We start from the raw sequence: 16,591 nt of genomic DNA on the forward strand, positions 1-16,591 counted from the left end.
GTGCCTCAAGGTGTATGGCATGGTACATCATCTCACATGTACCTCCAGGGTACATCAAGGTGTATTACATGGTACATCATCTCACATGTACCACCTTAGTACATCAAGGTGTATTACATGGTACATCATCTCACATGTACCACCTTAGTACATCAAGGTGTATTACATGGTACATCATCTCACATGTACCACCTTAGTACATCAAGGTGTATTACATGGTACATCATCTGACATGTACCTCCAGGGTACATCAAGGTGTATTACATGGTACATCATCTCACATGTACCTCCTTAGTCCATCAAGGTGTATTACATGGTACGTCAACTCACTGCACCACCTTATTACATCAAGGTGTATTACATGGTACATCAACCCACATGTACCTCCAGGGTACATCAAGGTGTATTACATGGTACATCAACTCACTGTTCCACCTTAGTACATCAAGGTGTATTACATGGTACATCATCTCACTGTACCACCTTAGTACATTAAGATGTATTACATGGTACATCAACCCACATGTACCTCCAGGGTACATCAAGGTGTATTACATGGTAGATCATCTCACTGTACCACCTCAGTACATCAAGGTGTATTACATGGTACATCATCTCCCTGTACAACCTTAGTACATCAAGTAGTATTACATGGTACATCAACCCGCATGTACCTCCAGGGTACATCAAGGTGTATTACATGGTACATCATCTCCCTGTACCACCCTAGTACATCAAGGTGTATCTACTCACTGTAATGCCAACCCGTCATTCCAGTCTGTGGTGAAATTCCTAACCCGGTACTGCGGTATCACTGCTTGTATCCATTTTAGAATCCATTGCCTATGTTGCACAGCTGACAGTCCAACTTGGTAGCGTAAAATCACCTGCCACAACAGTCCTAATATGAGCTTCACGTTGCCCTCCGTGACCACGGCACTGTCTGAAAACAACAGAAAACAGTATTATTGTAGAGACGGAACAACATCCACTTCGAAGGGTCTAGATTTAGGCGGGCTGTGGTTGGTCAGGTCGTTTCAGGCACAGATGATCGCTTGGATAGAGTAGCGTCCCTTTGTAGCGCACGTATCCGCTGCTTTTGGGTTTGAGCCCCTAACTAATCCTGATAATGATCCCTGGTTTATCTGCACCATACCCATAAGTGGAAAACATTAGAAAGGCCTGCATCATTTGTTTTTCTCCCACATCAATCTGACCCGCCGTGATGAAACCTTGCTTACTTACAATGCCACGTTTAATAAACTGAAAATAATTAGTTTTATTTGACAAGTTGGATAAATTAACCAATGATGTTACGTTCATGCATCCTCGCTTGATGTTACGTCATCTACACTTGAAATCAAGACATGGAGCCAAACCAAGAGTCCATTGATTGCTCGCTTTAATAACGTGTCGCATTTTACGGAACAGAATCGATGATATTACCACACTACAAAAGTCCCAATGAACAATGTAAGTTAGTGCTCTTGATGGGTGTGTCTCACTGGGTATCGTGTCAAGGAACTGTTTTTACATATTGATCAGGCACCTGCAGTCCTGAAAATCGCCAACTACGTCCTTGACCTTGGCAACCTTGGCAAATAAATATAAGTATAAGCACACGACCCTTTATCCGCATTGTGAAGGTGTCCGGTTACAGCAGGCCTTGTGATGCTCAGTGAGCACTGGTTAGTTATGGATGATGCTATATCGTTAACCAACACTTGGAACCTTCAGCAATCTTCGTCGCTTGACCTGACCTGCTTCATTTTATTAAGCATTTATGTTATATCCTAAGTCGATTCCGTGTGGTGAATAGTAATGTTTCTGAGAAAAGTGAAAGCTATCATCTATAATAGCTGCTGTTACCCCATACCATAGGTTTTCAACTTAACAATCTCCGTGTTGTCGTGTTCCGATTACTGAGATGTAGTGTTATACATTTCACAGGTATGGCTACTCGCATTAATATTGTGAGGCATTAATGTCATTGTTTACATCACCTAGCAATCCATCATTCCCAGAACGTTAGTGAAAATACAGGTAAGGAAATATACCAACAATACAGTCATATCAAACGAAAACTTGAGTCGCACGTATCAAACAATTACTATTTGCTAAACGAAAACATATGACATCCTTACTGTTGATCTAGCCTATGCAAACAACCTAACGGTATCATAAGATATGTACAGTACATATTTGCTGTTCAGAGTTCAGAGACCGGCAACTAATATAACTTCGCTTTACTAAATTAATTATGTTTTAGGCACAGAAGCCACAGCTACGTTATGAATTCTTCATGGCGTTTAGTTGCAACAGTTTGCGCCCTTCTGGACGGACGTGTATCATTCGTAATTATCTAGTTGCATCTAAGCATGTGCTTTCATGTAACTCTACATCTCCCTGAAAAATGACAAACTTTATAAAGGTAATAAAAGCGTTTCTGTTTCGGTCGTATTATTGTCTTTCAAATTCTTTATACGACACTTTGCTGATATACGAGAAATGTCGGATGATGAAACATGCTTTAACACATTTACAAAACGTAATAAAAATCAGCTGCTGTTTGAAAAATATTTTCCCAGATGTCTTTATTAAACAACGGGAAATATTAAGAACGGTAACATTGCTCATATATATCTGCCGAAGGGCTTCATAGAAAATGAACTATCGACTCTATATTTTTCTATATATCATGCAATACGTTGTACACTTATCCTACTCCGGCATCAGTGGCGTGCTGCAACTGTTGTCACATGTGGAGATATAGCTGACAGTGTTTATACAACGTGATGTGTGTTTGCTGCGGTAATTATGAAGTCATGTAGGGACGTCTGTTTATAAACATTCCGTAGTGTTAACACAAAGTTGTTAATGTGCTTACGTCATTCAGAAGACTACGTTCCAAATCACCCGCTCTATTGTACGCCAACATTAGACCAATCTACATGCATAATGACAGGAATGCGTGTATGAATAATGCATTCCGCGGCCGATGGTAAGCATGTGGTCTTATATGAGCATGCAATGTGTTTTTGACGTGGACATTGTCGATGGTATGTGGTCTAATCTATGCATCCAATGTGTTATTATCGATTGGATGTGGATTTATTCAGACAGGTATGAAATGAATTTGATCAAAATCTAAAAACATTAATGGTACGAGATAGACCAAACAATGGTGTATTTATATAGGCTTACAGATGTTGGTGGAGAATCAATGTCTGTACTTTAGACATGCTTACATCATCACTCTTGTGTAGCTGATCCCCAGTGTACACGCTTAGCGGCCAGGTACTTCAATGAACACTTAGGAAGTTATCGAAGGCGACTAAGACGATATGTAAGCTTTTCACGGAAGATTAAGCAGTTATAAATGAGGGAATTTATTACGGCTGACCGCATCAGGTGTATATTTTAATGCCTTCTCGTTAGTGGATATAGATATCAACTCCAAAGTAATAAACACGGGCAGGATAACCAGTAGCCTATGATTATCCTCTCTCGGGTCAGTCAAACAGATATTGTTATAAGCCTGTTGTAGCCAACACATGTTGTAGTAAACAGTCTACATCCCAATGCGTGGCCTGCTGTATTATGCACGTACTGCATCAGATGGGGAGACACTATGGCCATGTTAATACACATTGTGTGTCTTGGATATCGTGTAGCACGTGTTGCAACATGAGGAGGGGAACAATTAATATAAAATCAGTTTATCAATCTTCCAAATGTGGCTTCATGGGGGCAACATACGGTTGCTACTTGTGTTTTTATACACCAACATTCTTCTTCAATTCCCTGAAATACATATGCCATATTGCAACAGACGTAATTAAACATCATGTTTTTTCTACGCACTATCCGATCTGTATCCGGTTGAAAGCGACCAACATGCGTTTGCCAACCATTCCAACTTCAAATCGAGTTTCAAATTACAAAATTGTTGGCTTGAATATTAATGAGAAAAGACCGAATTTATTTCTTGTCAACAGTTTGATGACGTTAACAAACTGGCTTCAAACTATTTTTTCAATGTTGATTCAGACAAACTTATATTTGTTAACAAAAATCGGTGAACTTTAGCTTGTCGTCTGATACCTGTTGCTGTACAATTGGGGGCACGGGTGGCCAAGTCGTCTAAGGCGCCGCGATTCGCTGGGCAGAGTTGCGTCCCTTGGGCACGCCAGCAACCTATTATTGGTGGTTCGAATCCCAGTTCGCCCCGATTATGTCTCTAGGATTTCACCGAAGTGGTAAACGTCTGACACCTGCATCACTTCGGGCTTTTCTCCCACTTCAAGCTGACACGCCGTGATATAACTGGAATACTGTTAAAAGCGGCGTTAAACCCAACTCACTCACTCACTCCTGTACAACTGGTGGTATGCCAAGTAGTGGGAGCAACTAATTCACCGGTAGTATTCAACTAGGTCAAGAGAATAATAGCCAAGACATTTTCACAATGTTGAACTCTCCCATGAACAGCTCAGCTGAAACTACCACACGTCCCTGTTGCCAACGATGGGTTTGCATGTTTGATATCTGTGGCTATACGACCATCAACAACATTCTATAATTGCGCACTTTGGTTCTTCTCGCTTTCTTACTGTCAAAGCAAGTATATTTTGTATTGAAATGGGTCGATGCAAAGGTAGCGAAACACGGCAGGGCTACCAGCTGAAGGTCATGTATGTCTCGGTCTTTATGAAGTAGAGAGACACTGCGAAGACCAGGCCGTCATGACGCAGCGTCACATCCTAATTATCCATACCGTCTCCTGTGACAGCAAGGCTTAGTGGATAATAGGAAAGTGTTTAAATGTATGTGACCTCTACACCCCTCCACCGAACGACAGAGGAATCTCCCATCGGGTCTCGGTGTAGCAGCCTGAATACTTTATACAATTAGACAGTCTTGCATCGGAGGCATTTTGTAGGGCGCAGACTGAATAGGCCGGTATAGACACTGCTTTGAAATCCATTCATGTACTGCATAAATAAAAATAGAACAGCCTCATGAATAGATCATTTTGCTACGCCAGGGTGTCTGCATGTTGAAGCCTGCAGCCTGCACGGCAGTGGCTGCATCATCCATCCCAGTGTTTTCAGAGGCTGTGCACCTGTTTTGAAAACTTGGCTAAGTAAGGTCAACGCAGTGAGGTGAACTACAATACGACTAAGAGACGAGGGAACTATAATCCAAGACTAATCGCCCAAGGACGACCATAACCTTTCCCGCTTCGCCAAGTCTTGTCATCACTACTTGCATTTCTCTAATGACATGTTTGAACTGTGCACGTTGTTGTGTACAAATACATGCTATCTCATGATGTATTTTTTTCCTTTTCCATAAGATTGAAAATATATTTGATTCATAAGTACCCTATGTTTGAAAGACATAGAAAGACAGAGACAGACAGACACACATACACACACCGCACATACATACCCGGACAGACAGATACCCACACATACACAGACAGACAGACATACATACACACACACACCGCACATACACACACGGACAGACAGACACCCACACATACACACACAGTCAGACAGACAGACACACACACACACACACCGCACATACATATCCGGACAGACAGACACCCACACATACACAGACAGACAGACACACATATACATACACCGCACATACACACACGGACAGACAGACAGACACACATACACACACACCGCACATATACACACGGACAGACAGACACACATACACACACTGACAGACAGACAGACAGATACACACACACACACACACCACACACATACCCACAGAGAAACACACACATATACGCACACACACACACACACACCAACTATCACCAGCTTATATCACCTGTGACTCATCATGGTAGATACAGCCATACTTACACAGCTCAAACTACGAACGCCCTTTATACAAACGCAATCTGTCATAAGCATATGTATGAAGTATGTTGTTAGACCTCTCCACTGTGTGTGTTCACACGCTAGGACAATACCAGGACATATTTGCAGTGTATCTTCTCTCCCTGTGGACTTTCGGAGATGGGAAAACTTGAACTGTGCTTGAGAATATGGAGTGTGTGAGTTGTGTCGTATGTCCCAGTGTTGTACTGTTGGGGCGAATCTACTCTGTTGTGGTTGCTGCTGTGGAATCTGTATGGTGCCATCTTGATGTACCTTTCACACTATTAATAATCACGTACTTTGGCAAATACAAAAGTCTGATTTGTAAACCAAGTCCATCATCAATATTTATTTCCCTTTTATACAGCTTTGGCCTCTTAAGTGCTAGGGACATGGATGCAGAGTTGCGTCCCTTCTGCGAGCCAGGAACTTATGATCGTGGTTTGAATCCAAAATTCCCCTGATCAGGTTTCTCGCTTTGCAAACACCATATCGTACTTCACAAAGTTGTACACATCTAAAAACAACATCACACTGGGTTTTACTACCACATCCGGCTGGTGTAATATTACTGAAATACGTATACAAGATAGCTACGCGATAAATCTCAACAAACAATGGAGAACGAAGCGTGGTTTATTTCACGATAAAACGTCGTTCTCCCATGACGTCATTTCTGGAGATGCGAACATGCGCTCGCAACTTAATGACGTCGTATATTGGACCACGTTATTTTTGAGAGGGGAGTGTCTAGTGAGTTGTTCCCAATAGATGTAGCTGGGCAACGCAGATAAACGCGATGGCCGAACGATCGCATCCAAAATATATGACAATCAGTTGGGGGAGAAAAGGTATAGGTAGTCGACGTGAGGATTGTGAGAAAATGCAGGGAATATCTACCTGTGCTTAAAATGGACTCGTCCGACATTGTCGAGGTTGGTTTTTATTGAGGGAGTTATTTCATCATTTTTTAAATAAGGGTAAATACTTAAAAAGCGTGTACATGTTCATATCTCATATAAGAAATAAACGACTCTCGTGGTTTATTCTCCCTGCACTGATATATTGTCAACAACTCCCACTTGTCGTTTATTTCTTAACTGAAGAAAGTGTAAACAAAACTCAATCACTGTACTAAATGCTATACATGTCTGTTTAAATATATTGGTACGTAGTGACTCAAAGGTGCACAAACGAATGTAAGTTTCTTATAAACTGATAATCGATATGTACAACTGCAAGCATACCTGTGTTTGTGACCATGATCGACCTTTCCCAACACTGCACCTACAAGCCTGAAGTCATTACACTTACAAAACAGTGAGTCTTAAGACGGCCATCAGCCATACCTTCGTTGCTTCAATGAAAACAAGGACAATTACTTTGATCGAGAAGATAACAGGTGTTGGTTAACCACTCACACGAATATACCTCAGCTGACCACGTATCAGTCTGATCTCCTCATATACCATGGATATACCCAGCAACGTACAACATGGCGTTCATGTTACACCAGCTCCTGCGTAACTTACATAGTTCGATATTCTCATACTGACACTTGGGTGCACTGAAACTTGGCTGACCAACAACAATATACATTATTTCATTGTGGAGGGTAATTGGAAGTTTGTTTACTGAAGGTCGTGTTCCTCGGGTAGGAATGCGGGGTGGGTCTGCATAACGCCTCATAAATCCATCGAGCCATCCAGTGATAGCGGAGGGTCCCACAACAGTGGATGACACCCCTTGGCGACAATCACCCATATAGAAATCGAACTCCGTTAATCATGCGTTTCAAGCTACAAGACTTACTGAAACAGTTCGACGAAATTATACTTGTATGTTCAATGTACAATTTAGTTGTCGAAGACCAATGTAATAACTTTGCTGATTTGTCTATATTTTCAAATCGTTTGAATAAATATGTGCCTAAACATAATCAATACCCTCTCAACATATCGATGTCATCAATACCCTCTGTATTTCCAAGTCATTAATACCTTCTATATAGCCATGTCATCAATACCATCTGTATTTCCATGTCATCAATACCCTCTGTATTTCCATGTTATCAATACCTTCTATATAGCTATATCCTCAATACCCTCTGTATTTCCATGGCATCAATACCCTCTGTATTTCCATGTCATCAATACCGTCTATATAGCCATGTCATCAATACCCTCTGTATTTCCATGTCATCAATACCGTCTATATAGCCATGTCATCAATACCCTCTGTATTTCCATGTCATCAATACCGTCTATATAGCCATGTCATCAATACCCTCTGAATTTCCATGTCATCAATACCCTCGGTATTTCCATGTCATCAATACCCTTTGTATTTCCATGTCATCAATACCGTCTATATAGCCATGTCATCAATACCCTCTGTATTTCCATGTCATCAATACCTTCTATATAGCCATGTCATCAATACCCTCTGTATTTCCATGTCATCAATACCGTCTATATAGCCATGTCATCAATACCCTTTGTATTTCCATGTCATCAATACCTTCTATATATCCATGTCGTCAAACCCCCTGAGGATGCCGTGTTATGAATGGCCCCCAGCAAGCTATACTTGTCGCAGGATGCGTCTACAGGGATCGGGTGGTCAGGCTCACTCACTTACATCTTTATGTCACAGGGGGGATTTCGGGGTAGAGTAGGCCCCCAGCAACGAATGCCTGTCATAAGAGGCGACTAAATAAAGTGGGTGGTCAGGTTCCATGACTTCGTAGATTGTGTTTCATTGTACCCAAAGAGCGTGACTAGTTGTTCATGACATCCACGACTGGACTGTCTGCTCCATGTCGTTACAGGACGGGGTAACACAACAAACAAACACACGATGTCATGACATGTCCTGCAGAGTTACATCAGTTAGTATTTTACATACATAGTCGCTTACCACACGGAGATGTATGTTTGAATACACACTAATTGATGACCCAACAGCTAGTCAGACTGTGCCTCGTTGACACATGCATGAATGTTTTGCATCTTGATTAATTCATGAATACTGTGTATCGTTGATACCTCGTTTATTAATTCATGAATACTGTGCATCGTTGATACATCGTTGATTGATTCATGAATACTGTGCATCGTTGATAAATTCATGAATACGGTGCATTGTTGATATATCGTTGATTAATTCATGAATTCTGTGCAATGTTGATCATTAATGTACATCTTTGATTAATTCATGAATACTATGCATCGTTGATACACCGTGGATTAATTCATGAATACTGTGCATCGTTGATGTATCGTTGATTAATTCATGAATTCTGTGCAATGATGATACATCTTTTATTAATTCATGAATACTATGCATCGTTGATACATCGTTGATTTATTCGTGAATACTGTGCATCGTTGATACATCATTGATAATTCATGAATACTAATACATCGTTGATTAATTTATGAATACTGTGCATTGTTGATACATCGTTGATTCATGCATAAAGTGATACTGTGCTTCATCGCATGAGCCTGGTTGATGAATGTCTCAAACGACTCTGGCTTTGAAACGAGACCGCCACCCCCTGTAATATTCGACGGGTTATCTATTTGTATGCATATTCTACAGGCATAACTCTCGACAAAAGCTGCATATTTGGGTTCTAATACCAGACTTAGCGTGTACATGGCTGTGAGTGACAACCCAAGCATGCGGCCTGTGCTGCATACCGGGGACAGTACAGTTGAAGTCACTATGGTTCTTAACGACATACATATTCACGAAGTGGGGGACATACATATTCACGAAGTGGGGGACATACATATTCAAGGAGTGGGGGACATATGTAATTATTCAAGATCCCTACTGGTCGGTGTTACTTGGCAAACCGGTTTGATATGTACAAGATACCTGTATGCCGAGTGTCCGCCTACACATGTATTACCGACAGGGATAAGACAAGGTGCTATACTGTCACCCACGCGTGTTGCCATGTCAGTATGTACAGGGGTTACACTGTGTCAACTATGACAGATGTACATGTTATGCCTTGACAGAGGGATTGGGTATTGATTTAAACTCCACCAATAGTTACTTTCATTCCCGACATGCATACAAATAACATAGGGGAAGCTTTAGTTAGATATGACCCTCATGTAAAACACACTTTATTTACGTGGACAACCTCAATACGATAAGGCTATTTGGTACCTGAACGACATCGATACATGATCATTGCAACGATTTTTTTTATGCAGACTGGGCTATAGTTAGAGACAGTTGACCACGTAATATTTACATGTTACTCTTACACCGATGTCATAAAAAAAATGTACAGCACTCATTGTGATATTGCAGGTTTTAACTCGGTTGAATCAATGTCCCCAACTGTTGGTAGAATGTATTTATTCCCAGGGGTAACACATATCAGGAAATTATATTGTACAGCGCCATAACGTCAGTGACTTACGCTGTGGTTTGGTCAACTGACCTTGCCCTTTTGTATGTATGTATGTATGTATGTATGTATGTATGTATGTATGTATGTATGTATGTATGTATGTATGTATGTATGTATGAGGGAGGAATCGAACCCAGGCCTAATTCGTCTCGAGCTAACGCTTTAACCATGACTACCCCACTGAACATGGAGTAAGTAAATACCTGGTAGGTATAACACTACATACATATAGCCACGTACATATATTTTTATCAAGATATATGATGCTACTCCCGAAATCCCTGGTAAGTACATGATCAGTGTAATGTGTTCAGTCCGACGAGGCATAACTAAGAAGGCCACAAAACATTCCGAGGTCGTGACCCCAGGGCATTTGTAAACAGTGGAGAATGTTATTACCCATGCATGCCAGCAAAGATACCCTAACTTACGGGGAAGTGATCGCAGATCGTTAAGATATCGATGTCTAAACGGAAAACATTTACGATTAAACGTTCGAGTGTAAAATGTAGGTTAGTGAACTTATATGCTAATTGCATGTCCACATAGAGTTTGAAACACTGTATGTATGAGGGATCCCTATTACTATAAGAGTGTGTTTATATCCATACATATCTAAAATATATGTATGAACATTATAACGTACTTTCTTATTTTCATTCTTACACATGCATGGTTGTTGCTTCTACTTCTGATATGATCAAATACATAAATGTGTCTAAAAGTATAAAAGGCTTCAAAAGAAAATTTAACTTTGAAGAAGTGTGTGACCCAAGATGAATAAATACTTTCTTACAGATTCCGTGAGCTAATAGGGTCCCTTATACCATCTTTTCTCGTACTTTGTACATCTGAAATCGCACGCCTGTCATATGAAGCACCTTGTGCATGCCATTACATGATGCTGAGATTGCTACTGTGTCCCTCTGTTCTGTCTATTGTGTAGCAATGCTGTCGAATAGAATGTTTATGTGGCAAAACAAACTTCATCTAAAACTGACATATACGTTCACCATGTCTCCTTATAGCTTCAGAAAACAATCTTTGCAAACTATCCGTCTATTTTGTAATCTGAATATGAGAACTTGTACGTATTACGTCCACTCATGGTGTTATGGTAAAGGGCAGACCTCCTTCACAGGGCGGTACAGAAAATATGCAATATTTTGTTTGTCTATTGATACACACATGAATGTTGGATAGGTATTCTGCTATATCAGCGTACTGTTTGACTTTGAGGATGTTCAGGTATACGTACGATCAAAGCACACCTCTTTTTGTTCCCAAAGAAAGCGAACGCTTGAGAGATGTGCTTATTGAGTCAGATCGTCTCAGAAGGTTAGCGGTTGGCAGGCCCTGATGTGGGAGGATCTGGATGTTGTTGATATAGGCCAAGTAGGTGTTCATCTGTTTGTGTGTGTGCGTGCGTGTGTGTGCGTGTGTCTACTCTAGATGTAGGCCACGAGATGTTCATGTGTGTGTGTGTGTGTGTGTGTGTGTGTGTGTGTGTGTGTGTGTGTGTGTGTGTGTGTGTGTGTGTGTGTGTGTGTGTGCGTGCGTGAATGTGCAGTGTAGATGTAGACCATGTATGTGAGTGAGTGAGTGAGTATGGTTTTACGCCGCTTTTAGCAATATTCCAGCAATATCACGACGGGGGACACCATAAATAGGCTTCACACATTGTACCCATGTCGGGAATCGAACCCGGGTCTTCAGCGTGACGAGCGAACGCTTTAACCACTAGGCTACCCGACCGCCCCAGACCATGTATGTGTTCATGTGTGTGTGTGTGTACACTAGATGTAGGCCAATGCAAGGAGATGTTCATGTGTGTGCGCATGAGTATGTCCACTGTAGATGTATACCAAGTAGGTGTTCATGTGTGTGTGTGTGTGTGTGTGTGTGTGTGTGTGTGTGTGTGTGTGTGTGTGTGTGTGTCTACTAAAGATGTAAGCCAAGTAGGTCTTCATGTGTGTGTGTGTGTGTGTTCGGTGTGTGTGTGTGTGTGTGTGTGTGTGTCTACTAAAGATGTAAGCCAAGTAGGTCTTCATGTGTGTGTGCATTTGTGTGCGTGCACGACAGAGGGAGACCAAATAGGTATTCACGTGTGTGTTAATGTATGTGTTGGTGTCAGTGTGTGTTAGTGTGTGTTAGTGTTAGTTTGTGTTATTGTTATTGTTAGTGTGTGTGTGTGTGTGTGTGTGTGTGTGTTAGTGTGTGTGTGTGTTAGTGTTAGTGTTAGTGTGTTAGTGTGTGTTAGTGTGTTAGTGTTAGTGTTAGTGTTAGTGTGTGTGTGTGTGTTAGTGTTAGTGTGTGTGTTAGTGTTAGTGTGTGTGTGTGTGTGTGTGTGTGTGTGTGTGTGTGTGTGTGTGTGTGTGTGTGTGTGTGTGTGTGTGTGTGTGTGTGTGTGTGTGTGTGTGTGTGTGTGTGTGTGTGTGTGTGTGTGTGTGTGTGTGTCCACTGTAGATGTAGGCCAAGTAGGTGTTGTGTGTGCAGATGGTTAATGCGGGGAAGAGGGAGGAGGGGTAATGGATCTTCATGTAGACTTTATTTGGTTCGTGTGTTTACACGGTGAGAGTGTTTAAGTAGCAGCTACTTGGACACGAAGAAAGAGTAGGCAAGCGCTGATAAGCATTCATTTATGGTTATTATATGTATCGGATGAATATGTGAAAGTTGGTGATGCTTGTTTAAGATATTTTTGTTCGACAATAGTTGACAATCAATAAAAGAATCAGACTGAGTCATATACCCTTGTATGGTATACTTCATTATTAGTTACACAAAGAAAACCCGTTACTTCGGTTCTCAAAATAAACAAAGGATATTACACCGTAGGCGTGATTCATTAATCCGGACATTTGTTAATCAGGACGCTTTCATTGTGAACGGTACCGTCCGGATTAATCAGGATCGTTGTATTTGCATATCATTTGGTGTTCGATCATGGGTTATAATTAATTAGATTATTTTGTTTGAATGACAATTAAACATATACACAAACATTATTGCATGGATCACGTAACGTGTATATCATGTGTCAGAGAACATACAATGAACTTGATACAAAACGTCATACATAAATACACCATCTTCAAAAGAATGAATAATATCATTTTCCTTCTGTGTCAATGAAATATCTACAACCTTCATACAGATCGCGCAAACATGTGCCGATCCATCAATTAACATGGTACACATGAGTAGATGGCGGTGAGGATGAAATGGAGGTAAACCTCAGGCAGCCCCTTCACCTGTGAGGCTGTCAGTTGTAGTTATTCTGAAAATGCCTCAATCAATCACACATCAGCAGGTCTACATGTATTATGCCAGACGGGTGGTCACCGTTTGACCTGGTTGTCAATGTGTTTTCTTTTGGCATGTTGTATCGTATTTAAGAAATAAACAACTCGTGGTCCTTGTTTATGAGGGGGAGGAGGTAGGGGTGTGTGGGGGGGATGGGGGTGTGTGTGTGTGGGGGTGTGTGTGTGTGTGTGTGTGTGTGTGTCTACTAAAGATGTAAGCCAAGTAGGTCTTCATGTGTGTGTGTGTGTGTGTTCGGTGTGTGTGTGTGTGTGTGTGTGTGTGTCTACTAAAGATGTAAGCCAAGTAGGTCTTCATGTGTGTGTGCATTTGTGTGCGTGCACGACAGAGGGAGACCAAATAGGTATTCACGTGTGTGTTAATGTATGTGTTGGTGTCAGTGTGTGTTAGTGTGTGTTAGTGTTAGTTTGTGTTATTGTTATTGTTAGTGTGTGTGTGTGTGTGTGTGTGTGTGTGTTAGTGTGTGTGTGTGTTAGTGTTAGTGTTAGTGTGTTAGTGTGTGTTAGTGTGTTAGTGTTAGTGTTAGTGTTAGTGTGTGTGTGTGTGTTAGTGTTAGTGTTAGTGTGTGTGTGTGTGTGTGTGTGTTAGTGTGTGTGTGTGTGTGTGTGTGTGTGTGTGTGTGTGTGTGTGTGTGTGTGTGTGTGTGTGTGTGTGTGTGTGTGTGTGTGTGTGTGTGTGTGTGTGTGTGTGTGTGTGTGTGTGTGTGTGTGTGTGTGTGTGTGTGTCCACTGTAGATGTAGGCCAAGTAGGTGTTGTGTGTGCAGATGGTTAATGCGGGGAAGAGGGAGGAGGGGTAATGGATCTTCATGTAGACTTTATTTGGTTCGTGTGTTTACACGGTGAGAGTGTTTAAGTAGCAGCTACTTGGACACGAAGAAAGAGTAGGCAAGCGCTGATAAGCATTCATTTATGGTTATTATATGTATCGGATGAATATGTGAAAGTTGGTGATGCTTGTTTAAGATATTTTTGTTCGACAATAGTTGACAATCAATAAAAGAATCAGACTGAGTCATATACCCTTGTATGGTATACTTCATTATTAGTTACACAAAGAAAACCCGTTACTTCGGTTCTCAAAATAAACAAAGGATATTACACCGTAGGCGTGATTCATTAATCCGGACATTTGTTAATCAGGACGCTTTCATTGTGAACGGTACCGTCCGGATTAATCAGGATCGTTGTATTTGCATATCATTTGGTGTTCGATCATGGGTTATAATTAATTAGATTATTTTGTTTGAATGACAATTAAACATATACACAAACATTATTGCATGGATCACGTAACGTGTATATCATGTGTCAGAGAACATACAATGAACTTGATACAAAACGTCATACATAAATACACCATCTTCAAAAGAATGAATAATATCATTTTCCTTCTGTGTCAATGAAATATCTACAACCTTCATACAGATCGCGCAAACATGTGCCGATCCATCAATTAACATGGTACACATGAGTAGATGGCGGTGAGGATGAAATGGAGGTAAACCTCAGGCAGCCCCTTCACCTGTGAGGCTGTCAGTTGTAGTTATTCTGAAAATGCCTCAATCAATCACACATCAGCAGGTCTACATGTATTATGCCAGACGGGTGGTCACCGTTTGACCTGGTTGTCAATGTGTTTTCTTTTGGCATGTTGTATCGTATTTAAGAAATAAACAACTCGTGGTCCTTGTTTATGAGGGGGAGGAGGTAGGGGTGTGTGGGGGGGATGGGGGTGTGTGTGTGTGGGTGTGTGTGTGTGTGGGGGGGGGGGGGGGGGGGGGGGGGGGGGATGGTAAATTGAGTTTTCCCCGCATATTGTCACAAGCTTTTGCTTGCGACCGTTCGGCAATTGCGTTTATCTACGTTGTCCAACTATATCTATGGAGAATAACTCACTATGCACTCCCCTCTCAACATAAAACCGTCCAATTTAAGACGTCATCTAGTTGCAAAACGCATGTTTGAATTTGCAGAAATGACGTCATGATTCACCGATGTTTTATAGTGAAATAAACTACGCTTCGTTCTTCATTGTTCTTTGCGATTATCGCGTAGCTATCTAATATATAGTTGGCACAAGTCATTTGCCGATTTTTCAAAGCTGTTATGTCGAATGATATTGAGATACATACGTCAAACATTGATGTCATATGGGTTATTTGAAATTACTTAAAAAACACACGAAACAGACTATTTTCATCATGAATGAACTACGACAAATGGTTAACGCAGGCTCAATGGATGGTTTATGAATGACCTGTCTCCCATGGTGCTAGAGCCATCCATATTAGACTATTTTGGCATATAAACCGTCGAACCTGAGGCAGCTATTTGATTGTGTTAATTAGAATAAATTAATAAGAACACATATTTTACATTTAATCTCAGCTTACTCACAAATTTATGCGCAATGTCATCAATGCTGTATTTGTAGTGTAGTACCTGCAGGCTATTACATACATTGTTAGTCATCATGCACTACGATTCAATGTTTCGGGAATCTTTCACAAACAGATTAGAGGTAACGAACAAGGCATGCTTGCGGTATAGGTATACTCTGCGTTAGTCACCCTGGTGAGGCAACCGACTGCATTACACAGAGGGCCATTTAGATTAAATCTGGTGTGCTTGTTCTGGTGGTGGTGATTTAACAATACTGAACATGTAGCATGAACAAAGAGCATTATTCCTCAACAGGGTAATTATAGGTGAGAATGCTGCCGACCCAAATGTTTTGAATGCTTAACTCACCCACCCTCGAGACGTATTGAATGTTTGTATTTTTCCTCGTTGTGTACATCGTCACCCGTACCACATAGTAACCTGTGGCTGGTGAGCGCGGCCACAGTGTAGTGACTTTATACCATATACATGGTCTGCTTTGTGACATTCCACTGATGTATGTTATACGATA

At 41.1% G+C, this 16,591-nt stretch overlaps 1 protein-coding gene across 1 annotated transcript in view; it reads right to left on the reverse strand.

Annotated features, from left to right (window-relative positions):
- The window catches only part of LOC124148566 (filamin-A-like), a 59,076-nt gene that overhangs the window by 31,244 nt on the left and 11,241 nt on the right, over positions 1 to 16,591 (reverse strand). Inside the window, exon 2 of the mRNA XM_046519712.2 lies at positions 754 to 943. Within this exon, the coding sequence (XP_046375668.1) occupies positions 754 to 943 (190 nt within the window). The remainder of the gene's footprint in view (positions 1 to 753; positions 944 to 16,591) is intronic.

The sequence above is a fragment of the Haliotis rufescens genome, unplaced genomic scaffold, assembly GCF_023055435.1.
Source record: "Haliotis rufescens isolate VD_foot unplaced genomic scaffold, xgHalRufe1.0.p SCAF_9, whole genome shotgun sequence".
Classification (NCBI taxonomy): domain Eukaryota; kingdom Metazoa; phylum Mollusca; class Gastropoda; order Lepetellida; family Haliotidae; genus Haliotis; species Haliotis rufescens.